Genomic DNA, 12,903 nt, shown 5'->3' with positions numbered 1-12,903 from the left:
CTGGACTCCAAAATATATAGGGGGCACCAGGTTGGGATTAGACTGGATTAACTGAATTGGATTAGTTTAATGTTGCAGAGGGGCATAGCAGGCAGAAAGTGCTCAGGCTGCCATTGGCTGAGATGCTCTAAGGGCCTTTGGCTCCTTTAACTCAGTGGAAAACTGGGTCTCTATAAATTACATGAACTAATCTGGCATCGTCCCCTTGCTTCCTTTTTAATTGCACCCTCCTCCATCTCCCTAACGTTGCTTGAATGGTTTCCCATCAACAAGATGGCACTTAGCCCAACTGCTAATCCAGCATGAAGTTCTCAACATGCAACCGATATCAGGGGGTTGGGGAGGGGAGGGAGAGGCAGCTCTTTCAGCATACCGAGAGGAGTTCCATGACATAACTCTGGACCATATATGGTGCTTGCTGACGAGAACTAGAGCCAAAGGATCTGATACGGGGGAAGCGTGGGAGCTGAAGAAGCTAGGATGGGCTGCCACAGCTGTGGACTACGGCATTCTCGGGCAGCTGAATCAGTCCAGCTCCCTCCTTGATGCTCTGCTACTAAAGCTAGCCTTGGGAGAGGCTCAGGTTGGAGTTCCTGAGAACAACTCCCACTCTGAAGAACCGTCTGCGGATAACATCCCACGAGGCCAGCTCGACACCTTAGCCTTAAAAAATACAAGAGAGCAGGAAGCTGGGAGCACAAGAACCAACTCCTGGGGGCTTCCACAATAAAATATTTGTGATGGCAAGGCCCCCGCAAAATTGATGAGCATTCCCATTCAAATGGTGTGTGTGCACTGCGTCATGTGATCGGTTATGCGGGGCTGGGCTTACCTGGGCCCACACAATATTTTATTCAAGTTGGCACCCCTGGCTGGGAGACATTGTGACATGCTACTTGCTCAGAGTTCAGTGGGTTTAAGTTCTCCAGCTCTCCCTTCCTTGTGCTGTCATCCCCTCCTTCCAGTCAATTCTTGATTGACCTAGAACAGGGACAGAGAAGCTTTTGCCCTCCAGATGTTGTTCCAGTCAGCATGTCCAATTGTCAGGGGGAAAGGGAGGTGTAGTTCCGCAACATCTGGCAGGCCACAGGTTCCCGGTTCCTGTCTAAGGCCTCACACCATATATTTAGAGCACCGATACCACTTTAAATAGCCATGGCTTCCCCCCCGAAGGATTCTGGGAGCTGTTGCTTGTGCTGAGAGTTGTTAGGAAAGCCCCTGTTCCCTTCACAGAGCTACAATTCCCAGAGTTCCCTGGGAAGATGGATTGGCTGCTAAAGCACTCTGGGAAATGTAGCTCTGGGAGGGGAATAGGGGGCCTCAAACCCCCTGTGGTAACTGTTATGTACTGAAGTTCTCACCCTGGGCCAGCAGGGGAATACTGTAGATAGTTATGCAAATAAGGGATCAAAAGTGACGTTCAGTGATTGGATAGTTTTAGAAAATTGTTACAGTTACGTTGTACTGGAGCTCTATATAAGCAGGCTGACTGAACCCTTCAGTTCAGTTCAGTTCTGTTCTGGCCTGTGAATTAACGAGCTGTTTGAAGAATCGCTGTATCGTCTGATATGTTCACCCACAACTTAATAGTAACAAACCACAGTTCCCAGAATCCCTTTTTTTGGGGGGGGGGGAGGCCATGACAGTCTGAAAGCACTGATACCAGTGTAAGGTATGGTGTGAATGTGGCCTTAGAATTTCCCACCTGCAATTCCATCAAATATGCTCAATACACTTGCTGTGTAATAGTAACACACTTCCATAAAGGCTGAAGCTCAGTGGTACAGCACATTTTTTGCAAGTAAAAGGTCTTGTGTTCAATCCCTGGCACTTCCATCAGGAGGCAAGTGATGAGAGAGACTCTTTCTGTCCTGGAGCTGGTGCCAGTCACAGCATACAATATTGGGCAGGACATGTTATAAGCCAGCTTCCTATGTCCCTAAGTCATTATAACAAGAAACGGATAGGAACAAGGCTGCATTCCCACAATGCTTTATCCCATTTCCCCGAAGTTTCCTTACGTGATCATTTTTGTGCTTTATGTGGTCTTTCACATGCCATAAAAGGTACTTCTGGGAATCTAGTGGAAGTTTAAGGAATGAGGAAAAGGGAACATTCTATTTGGTTATATGGGTTTATTTTGTGGGAAGCTGTGGGACTCAATCTGAATCAATAGCCTGGTTTTATTTCCTTGGGGTGGGTGGCGGGAATTAAATGTAATGATGACCCAAATAAATGGGGCAGGTTTGTAGAGGGAGAGGAGGTCCACTTATGTGGCCAAATGTAAAGGGGTTTGCTCAGGAACGTTATTAGGACTGAGGACTGGACCAGTTCCTTGCCCTCAGGGACCATAGCATCTAGAACAATGGTTCTCAACCTGTGGGTCCCCAGATGTTGTTGGACTACAACTCCCATCATCCCTGAGCTCTGGCCTTGCTAGCTAGGGGTGATGGGAGTTGTAGTTCAACAACATCTGGGGACCCACAGGTTGGGAAAGGCTGATCTAGAAGAAAGGTGCTGCTTTGCTTCCTGTTGGCTCAGGTTGCAACCCATTTGCCCCGCAGAGCTTACTGGAAGCCAGGAATAAGAGGCTCCTACCTGCTTAACTCTGCCACTTCGTCAGCATATTAGCCTTCCCCAACCCAAGTGCCTGGCCATTGGCAGCACTGGCTGGGACTGATAATCTGCCAACATCTGGAGAGCACCAGGTTGGACTGCATTTCTGTGATGGCGGCGCTGGTTCTGATACCTGCAGAAGATTCCATTTTTAACCTGTGACGTCTGCCAAGGCTGAGGGCAACCCCTTCCCTTTCTCGATGCCATGGGATTCCCCCAGGTGGAGGGAAGAAGACATGAAGATGCTTCACTCTGAGTCAGTCCAACCAAACTCACAACTGTCTACTCTGACTGCTTCAGGATCTCAGGCAGAAATATGTCCCAATTGTGTTTATCAATATCCTTTTCAACAGTTCATGCTGGGGACTAGAACTGTGACTGTCTGCATGAAAAGCAGGGGACCACTCTTCTTCCATTTCTTAAGGAGTGGGGAGGAAAATCACCTGTATGATAGCTGCTACACCAGACCTGCATAACTAAAGCAACATGTGTTGGGTCCATGAACAACAGCTCTTCAGACAGCTGCTTCTCTGCAGGGAGGATGGAGATTGCTTTATGGTAGGGTGGAGACATCGGCTGTTTGAATCTGTCCCACCTCACTGCCCCACCCACTGTTCACTAACATTATATATGGGGTTGCTTTATAGCTGAACTGGAAAACTAGCAAGACCCAGCTAAATATATAGCCTGACTCTTGAAAACAAATACCTTAAAAGCACACATACCAATGAAATCAGAAAGGCAAAAATCTCCTGAGTGTTGTGTGTGTGCGCGCGCACAAACACACACACACACACACAGTGGTGATAGTTTATGATATGGCTGCAAATTTGTTTTTTGTTTTTTTCGGGACTGTGCATCTGTTACAAGGTTCACTTGCCAAAATATAATTCTTTATGGCAACAAGCGTTGCACGGCGCTTAAGGTTCTGCACCTCAGTGCCAGGAATCTCAAATGGGATAATTCCATGACCTTGAAAATCCAGCCGATGCATTCCACATCTGCCCAGGCTGGGAAGGCCTGATGTTGTTGTGTGAAAAAGCAGGGTGGGAAACAAGATCTCAAAAATGTCTGAAGGAAGACAAGGGAGGGGGAGGGGAGAACTGACAGGAGGTTTTTAAAATACTCCCCCCCCCCCAGCCTTTGTTCACTAGTTTTCACAGATCAAACTGCAAACCTGTTACACACTGGGAACATAGGAAACCTCCGTATACTAAGGTCAGATTATTTGTTTACATAGCCCAATAGGCAGCAAGTGTCCAACAGAGGTGCACACAACAACCTGTATATTTTGTTCAGTGTCAGTTTTGAATGCATTCAGTCTGAGATCTGTTCCATCCCATTTAAAGCATGCATTTCAATTGGGTGCACATTCCCCTAAAATGCACATTCTGAATGCATTCCCCTAAAAATATGTTTTATTTCTGTGCCTTTTCTCCTAAAATACACGTTTTTGTATGCATTTTCACTTTGAAAACACATGTTTCCGCGCATTGAACCAAACTGCACCTGATCCTTTTAACCGGCGATGCTGCGGACAGGTGCTTCAGGACGAGAGCGGAGAGAGAGAAGAGCAGAAAGGCACTTGTAGGGCACACAAGTGACTTCGATCACACACTGTTGAATAAGTGTGTGTGTGTCAGGCCATGGGGAATCCAGAAACCCAGGAAAGCAGGGGAAAATATTTTACCTGTCTTGAATAAGACTCTCAGACCCAATGAATGAGCCAATCCCATCACCGCAAGTGATGGGGGAAATTCATCCCCTCCCACGTTTTCTGATTTTTTGTCGATTATTTCAAATCTTTGAAAGGAAATATTTTTCTTTGTTGTATCGTTTTTGTTTATGCTTTATTGACGTGGAATGTTATCAGAAAAGCAAAGAAATAAAATATGCAAAGAAAACAACAACAATCGGGCAGGATACAATCCAGCAAAACCAAATGCAACATTATTAATTTAGCAAAATGAATATTATTTGCATGGATGTGCTCCCTTATTTTGGAATTCTTTCTCGGTCCCGCACTTCACACACACACCCTACACACGGATACAGCTCGCACCTGTGTTTCAACCCAGCACACCGCTTAGAAACAGCAGGGGGGCGGTATAGAGATAAGTGGGAGGCAGGCAACTCCCTGCTGTTTCGGCACAGAGTGCTAAATTCTCCAGGTCTGTTATGGCTGTAAATCCCCATGAAACGAGGTTTTAAATTGCGGCCCCAAACTGTGATGAGAACCAAAAGTTCAGGACTGCAGAGTTGCTGAGTAAATCTATGCTACAGACCTGAAGCAGTTTAACACTCATATACTTTCTCTCTCTCTCTCTCTCTCTCTCTCTCTCTCTCGGAAAGAGTGGCAACTGGGCTGCGAAGTATTTCTCAGTGGCTGCATTCACGTGGCGGGTTATTCCACTTTCACAACACTTCCTTAATGCCAAAGAAATGAATATGTAATAAACTAGAAAGGGAAGTTGGGGGAAGTCGTGTGTGTGTGTGTGTGTGTGCTAATTGAAAATATAAAATGTAATTTGAATTTTTGATCATGCAAAAATTTGTTGTAAAATCTCAATTAAAAATAAACAACACTTCCCTAACTTTTAATTTCCACATTAAAGCTGAGCTTTCACACGATGTTAGAAGCTGCTTCTGGAACAATAGTGTGATAAATAGCACTGATTCCCATATTATTTGCAAATGGATTTTTTTCTGGAAGCAAAAAGCATGGAAATGAGCACTATATTCCATAATTGTTCCAGAAGTGGCTTTTACATTGTGCGAAAGCTCAGACGTAATGCGGAACTTAACAGTTTTCAAACGTAATCTGTTCTGGAAGACCGTTTGACTTCTGAAACGTTCGACAACTAAGGAGCAATGGGTGGTCAGCAAATTCCATTGAGAAAATGGAGAAACACGTCTCGGAAGCCATTTGAAAACGGAAGCATTCACTTCCAGGTTTTTGCGTTCGGGTTCTGAATCGTTCAGCTCCAGAGATGCTCAAAAACTGAGATTCCACCGTATTCTAGAAAACAGGTCAACATCTCTATGGGCAGGCTTTTGGAGGAGGGGTAAGGTGAAGAATTCCTGGTTTTTTAAAGTTGGGCTTTTATAGACCTGGCAAATATTTTAATGCTGCATCCCCCCCTTTCTTCCCTGTGTGTTGGAGGTATGGAATTCTTTTCATTTTGGTGCATCCCCCCCATTGTACTGTTTCATGTTTTTATGGATGCAAATTGCTCTGGAGCCTACTGGCAAAGGGCAGTATGCAAAACGTTTAGACAAAATGAACTAACTCAAGGCTCCCAAAGGAAGCATACACCCCAAGGAAGTAGAAAGACAGAAAGTCAGGTTTTGCATCCATGACAGTGACCAGAGGAGGAATGACCACTGAAAGGAGCACACACCATTGTGCATCTGCATCAGCACAACCGGACGCCTTCATTTGACCCAGCTGCAACAAAACATGTCTCTCCCGTGTTGGTCTCTACAGCCACAGCAGATGCTGCAGACTCCCAACAGTTTGACTTCACCCCCAAAGGGGGCTCCTCCACTGTCTCCCAAGATTGACGGTTGCCAACACACACAACACCAGTTGAATCTGCACCCAGAATTATTTGCAAAACAGTTGCTTTTGCTTTTATCCGCAGCACATCGATCCATGCGCTCAGTTTGCAAAACCGGCTCACATACTCTAATGTTTGCTTGCACAAGGCCTCCTTGCAGTTCTGAGCTTGGAATCTTACCCGCGGTCCCAGTTAACAGAGGCGATGCAACACAGTCACTTGATAGTTATAAACACTTTCGAGAATTGTGCCGGGTTAGAAAGCCAGGCTTACCTCTGTGATGATGAAAAAGTCATCTCCTGGCTCTCCCTGAACAACTATCTTTTCTCCGTCTTCAAACTGGACGGGTTCTAGAGCATCTGCCACAGTCAACCGCTCCCATTTGTCGAGAGATTCTGAAACATAGAAGAACACAAGGAGGGATTTTCACAGTGCCCCTGTTTTGTTTGTGTTGGTTTGCCTCTAAAAGTTTAACAGACCTTTTCTGCAAGCACCATTCCAGACACAAAAGTTGTTGAGCTTTTTTCTTTCTTTTTTAGTTCTGCCCAAAGTTGAGCTTTTTGAAGTTTTAAAGCTATTTTTAAGGGAATTCGCCAAAATCTAGACTTCAGACATTGGTTGCCATCTGTCCGGATTTTCACTGACATTTCAGTGATTTCCACCTGGGCACTGCTTCCAACTGCAGTATTCCAGCTATGTCAGGGAAATTCCGGACTTATGGCAACCCTAAGCACCAATCAAAACCCATTTCACCCTGCCCACGTCCTTCCGTCAAAATGGTGGATAACTTACACAGGGTTGGGCATCCCTACGTTTAAAAGAAATTTTGCCCTTTGCATTTGCACTTAAAATGATAAATGGATTTAATTTGCCTCTTACAAGTGCAGGGTGCTGGGACCTTTCCATTGCTCGCTCTGATTTGCCGTAATTGGCACTCTTAAAATTATCACTGCAATGCAGGTCCTTTCTGGCAGTCTGGAACGGATGATATCCCAGACCTTTTGCTAAGCATTGCAAAGGTAATTGCAAGTTTTCCTTTTCGTGATGCAATAAAAAGATCAAGTGCATTTCCCCTCCCCAAGCAAAAATGGTAAAGGGCTATTGTCTAATAGGCGTGTTGCAGGGTGCAAACCAGGATAATGTTGGTGGTGTAATAGGATTGGGAGGCTGAGGAGTCAGGGAGGATTGGAAATATAAAGGGCACCTAACAGGGGACAGCAGGCAGTAGGCAGGATTCAGGGGAGATACAGATTCAGGGAAGGTTACAGTAGAGAAGAGGGGCGAACTCAGCAGAGGTACAAAGATGTTTCCCTAGTCTCTGGCAAACAACAGTGGAAGACAGCTATTACCCTCGTGCTTTGTTTGGTGGCTTTCCAGAGGCACCTGACTGGCTACTGTGGGAGCAGGATGTTGGACCAGATTGGCCCCTGGTCTGATCTAGCAGGTCCCTTCTTGTACAGTGGTACCTCTGGATGCGAACAGGATCCGTTCCGGAGCCCCGTTCACATCCTGAAGCAAACGCAACTCGCGTCTGCTCAGGTCGCGATTTGCTGCTTCTGTGCATGCGCGTTACGTTATTTTGAGCGTCTGCACATGTGTGAGCGGCAAAACCCATAAGTAACGTGCTCCGTTACTTATGGGTCGCCGCGGAGCGCAACCCGAAAATGCTCAGCCCGAAGCTACTTCAGCCCGAGGTATGACTGTATCTGTTAAGGTTGAAGGTGAGAAACAACTTTGACCCACCTGCTAGCAGCCTCTTCAAGCCTGCAGCCAGAAATTTTAGCACTGTGGGGGCCTAAACTTACAGAGGGTGAAATACAGGTAATCTGATATGGCGGGAGTTATTTAATGCTATTACATCTGAATAATATTAAATTCAACGTGATGGCATCTAAAAATGAGGCTCTGGTGACTGTGAGTGATTCCAGAATCTTAGGAGGTGGGAGCAGTTTTTATACTGTAAATAATTTGGAAGATGCATGCTTTTGTGCTTTGTTGTTGCTTTAAATAAAAGCTGAAAATCCAGAGTTAGATCTGAGCCAGCCAGGGTCCTATTGCCCCTCCTCCCCATGGTTATGGACCAAATACTTCCTTTTATAGGTAGGGTGCCAATGATGCTGCCTGGGGCAGCTGCCCCACTCTCCTAATGGTAGGGCAAAAAAAAGAGAGGCCGAAAAGAGGGTGCAGATTTGCATAAAGTTTGCATAGTTTATTTTTTAATGTGTAGGTGCCATTTTAAAAATCATTACTCCAATTTAAATGGAACTCCAATACATTTAGTCATAGTGGGGCTGGCTGTGTCAAGGAGACTTGCATGCCCACTCATCCTGTTCCCTGTTGATGAGCAATGTCAGTGAGTTATCTATCTTTAATCCAGACTTGGACCACAGTCCTCCAATTAAGAGCTGTCCTCTGAGAGCCCTTCAAATGGTGCGCTCAATACATGAGCGCATGTGAATACCTTGAAGCCGCCTTTTACCAAGCCAGAGGGCTGTCACGTGGAAGATGGAGGAAGCTTGTTTTCTCCTGCTCTGGAGGCTAGGACCCGAACCAATGGCTTCAAGTTACAAGAAAGGGAATTCCGACTAAACATACAAGCAGTATTAAGAACTGCTTTCATCTAGTGGTGGTGGTGGGGAAACATTTCTCACCTGTCAACTGGGAAACCTAATAGTTTATGGCACAATCTCCACACTCCCTGCATTTTCTGACTGCCCAAATGAGAAATGATTGCAAGGATTATCAGGGAGCGGGGGGGGGGGGGGGAGAATGACTGCTCAACTATTCCAGGAAGGGTTGTACTCATACAAAACCCTGCTGTGGTAGGCATGGGAGAAGAGGAAAATTATGACCGCCCATGCCAGGAGTCTTGTGTCTTTCTTATCTCTGCCAGGAAGATGCTAAGGCGAAGTCTTGGTATTAAATCAGTATAGTTGTTGCTAACATTTCATTCAAAGTAACAAATGCGTTTGTGACCACTGGCGGCTGGGTGGCCGTCCTCTCCCACTCCAGTACACCTGTGAACCAGCCCGTGGCAAATTATTTTATCTGCATGCAGAGGGTCCTAGGTCCAGTCCCCCAGGATGGGCGAGCAAAGACTCCTGTCTAATATCCTTGGGATAAGAGTTATGCTGCCACTTCAACTAGATCAGGGGTGAGGAATTTCAGTCCAGAGACTAAGTGAGGCTTTCCAGACCTTTGTGCCTGGCCCTTGGGGACTCACTGCAAGCCACACCCCTTACACACCTTTTTGCCTGGAATGTGTCCTGTGCTAATGCGTGTGTGTGTGTGTGTGTAAACCTCTTGCTTATAAATGGCTGGAATGTACTGTACGAAGGAAAGAGCTGCATCTGTTGCTCTAGCTGTTGGTTGCAACTCACCTTGCAACAGAGGGGTCTGCACAAAGCTAACGCCGACAAAAGTGAGAGTTCTCCATGTTCCCAAACTATCCCTCTACCTTTAAACCTATGCTGACTTCTCTCTCTATCTCTTGGCTGTTTACACTGATACATCTTAGGTTGCATCCTGTTTATAGCTTCCTCCTCCTCCTCCTCACTGGGTGATCTTGGGCCAGGCACCGTCACTCGGCCTAACCTACCTCATGGGGTTGTTGTGAGGATAAAAATGGAGCAGAGCAGAATTATGAACAGCAGCTTTTGCTCCTCAGAGGAAAGACACAATATAAAAGTAACAACAACAACAGAATGGGGGGAGGGACCATACAGTAACTAGAATAGTGCATTTCAATTGCTATGAACTGGCAGAAAAGTCAACAGGTGGTCTGCCAAGATCCTAAACAATTTCCCAATGATCTTCAGAATATTGAGTTTGGGAACCATTGGGCTACAGCGGAGCCCATGTGAGGGCGATGGCAGAAAGGACTGCACCACTTCAGATTGTGTGGGTGGGAGAAAAAGGCATTTTTGGAGGCTCCTCTATATTAAAAACCCTCCTGCAAAATCAAGACAGAAAATGTCCAGCTCATCAGGGAGAAATGCTCTAACTCAGCCCACTGCCAGCTGTGGTTGTTTTTTAATTGCTGAGAGTAATTTTACATATGGGAGATTTCCTCTTTTCTTTTTAAAGATGCATCTCCCACCTGCAGTCTGAAGTACAGCAGCCTGTTCTTACAGCCTTAATTTGCTGTGCTGTGTAGACCAGGCTTTATACATGTGCACACAGGCTTTCTGCGTATTTCCTTGATGGTTTTTTTTACCGCTCGACCGCCGTATATTTTTCATCGGTGCAACAATATCCAAAAGGAAAGGAAAGGCAACACACCCAAAATGGAGACCTTGCTGAGGAATTCTTCGTACATCTTCCGCTTCCTCAAGGTGCTGCCCTGAAAGAGAATGAGAAAAGGGAGTAAGTGAAGCCAATAAGCATTGCCTTGTAGGAATTGGAGAAAAAAGTCCATGCTGTCTAGCAGTCTGTCTCTCCAGCAGTGGCCAGCCAGAAGTTGTCTCCTGTTAGAAGGGTCATTGCTAAGTGCTGTATATCAAAAAGTCCCGCTTAACATTTTACATGTAACTGTGCCTTTTTGTAGCATTTGTTGTTGTTTTAGTTGTCTGCTGTTGTTGCTTTAGTTTTCGGTATATCACATATTTGTGCATGAGCTGTGCCTGAGAAGTATCAAAGTGCCTCTGAACCAGTATTTAGTCCACAGGATTCCTGTTACACCCCAACAGCATGTGAACCACGGGACTCCCAAAACTAAATGCAATACTCTATCCGCCACCCCAGAAGTGGGGAAACCTGTGACCCTCTAGAACATGGGTAGGCAAACTATGGTCCGTGGGCAGGATCAGGCCCAATTGCCTGGATCCGGCCCGCGGACGGTCTGGGAATCACCGCGTGGATCGCCAGCGCATGCGTTCTTTCCCTCTCCCTCCTTCTCCCTCACATGGTGGTGGCGGCGGCACCTACTCCCTCCCTCCTCCTGGCTTCTCCCCGCCCTGCCTAGAGGAGGAAGGGGGCTGGGCTTTGTTGGTGCCAGCAGCAGCAATTCTCGAGCAGCCGCCATTTTAAGCAGCTCCTCTCTGGAGCCCTTTCACACACCGCTCATCGTCCTACTGCCAGCCCTTGCCGCTTGCAAGACACAGGTAAGCAGCCACCAGGGCTCGTGGTCCTCTTGCATCATTTCCCCCCAAAATATAGTCTGGCCCCCCACAGGGTCGGAGGGACAGTGGACCAGCCCCCTGCTGAAAAAGTTTGCTGACCCCTGCTGTAGAAATTCCAGCCCCCAAAATCTCTGATCATTGGCCAGCGTGGCGTAATGGTGAAAGTGTTGGACTAGGACATGGGAGAGCAGGGTTCGAATCCCCACTCAGCCATGAAGCTCACTGGGCCACTCACTGCCTCTCAGCCTAACCTACCTCACAGGGTTCTTGTGAAGATGGAATGGGGAAGAACCATGTATACCACCTTGAGCTCCTTAGAAGAGAAAGGTGGTGTACAAATGCAATAAAGAAATAAAACGCTGGCTGGGGTTGATGGGAGTCGGAGTCCAGCAATAACTGGAGGGTCATCGGTTCCCCACCCTTAGGAAGACAGGACCACTGGGTTCACCTGGCTCAATATGATCTACCAGGGGTCAGCAAACTTCTTCAGCAGGGGGCTGGTCCACTGTCCCTCACACCTTGTGGGGGGCCGGACTATATTCTTTTTGGGGGGGATGAACGAATTCCTATGCCCCACAATAAACCCAGAGATGCATTCAAAATAAAAGTGTACATTCTACTCATGTAAAAACACGATGATTCCCAGACCATCCATGGGCCAGATTTAGAAGGTGATTGGGCTGGATCTGGCCCCCGGGCCTTAGTTTGCCTACCCATGGGCTACACTGACTAGCGGTGGCTCTCCAGAGTTTCAGGCAGGGGACATTCCCAGCCCTACCTGGAGGTGCCAGGGATTGAAGCAGGAACCTTCTGCATGCAGGACAAATGTCCTGTCACTGAGCCACACAATTCCCCATGCTGTACAACGCAGTTTCACTGTGATGCTGCCAAGTGCACAAGATACCGTATTTTTCGCTCTATAAGACGCACCAGACCACAAGACGCACCTAGTTTTTGGAGGAGGAAAACAAGAAAAAAATATTCTGAATCTCAGAAGCCAGAACAGCAAGAGGGATCGCTGCACAGTGAAAGCAGCGATCCCTCTTGCTGTTCTGGCTTCCGGGATAGCTGCGCAGCCTGCATTCGCTCCATAAGACGCACACTCATTTCCCCTTACTTTTTAGGAGGGAAAAGGTGAGTCTTATAGAGCAGAAAATACGGTATTCCCCACAGTGTGCACTTGCAGTTTTTGTTTTCTTGTTTTGGACTGTTTCTGCTGCTGTCTCCCTGCTCCTCCGAAACTTCAGTGCTGCCAAAGCAAACAGCCTAAGGAGAAAGTTCTTTTGCAGCTCTACCTGGGATCAGTTAAGCCCCGAAGAAGGAAAAGCAAAAGTGTGGGGGGGTCAAATTAATGCTTGGCGGAGCTCTGCCAGCTTTCTCACCACACAGACCAAATGAAGCCAAGCTGGATGAATCTGGGCCCATCACTCTTTTCTTTCTTCTCAACAAGAAAGGCTAAGCAGAGGCATCTATCTGTTAATCACTCGATTAAACTGCCTCGTTATCCTCTAAAAGTTAAGCAAGCCTGTAATTAAAACAAGAGGAAGCTATTCAAGTGACAGTGCTGTGTCCCCAAAGGCCTGATTGAGAATGGAGCTTGTCGCCTG

The 12,903-nt window shown here is 46.7% G+C and overlaps 2 protein-coding genes across 6 annotated transcripts in view; one reads left to right on the top strand and one right to left on the bottom strand.

Moving 5' to 3' along the window:
• SUN1 (Sad1 and UNC84 domain containing 1) overlaps nt 1-12,903 on the top strand; it is a 194,904-nt gene that overhangs the window by 17,901 nt on the left and 164,100 nt on the right. The window lies entirely within an intron of this gene.
• PRKAR1B (protein kinase cAMP-dependent type I regulatory subunit beta) overlaps nt 1-12,903 on the bottom strand; it is a 115,419-nt gene that overhangs the window by 25,390 nt on the left and 77,126 nt on the right. For all 5 annotated transcript variants that reach the window (XM_083711722.1, XM_083711723.1, XM_083711721.1 and 2 more), the window contains 2 exons: nt 10,458-10,518; nt 6,450-6,571 (listed from right to left, as the gene is read on the bottom strand). In XM_083711722.1, the coding sequence (XP_083567848.1) occupies nt 6,450-6,571; nt 10,458-10,518 (183 nt within the window). The remainder of the gene's footprint in view (nt 1-6,449; nt 6,572-10,457; nt 10,519-12,903) is intronic.

Source organism: Podarcis gaigeae (genome assembly GCF_964106915.1).
Source record: "Podarcis gaigeae genome assembly, chromosome: 14".
Lineage (NCBI taxonomy): Eukaryota > Metazoa > Chordata > Lepidosauria > Squamata > Lacertidae > Podarcis > Podarcis gaigeae.
Note: the sequence above shows the minus strand (reverse complement) of the source record. Positions and strands in the feature narration are given on the sequence as shown.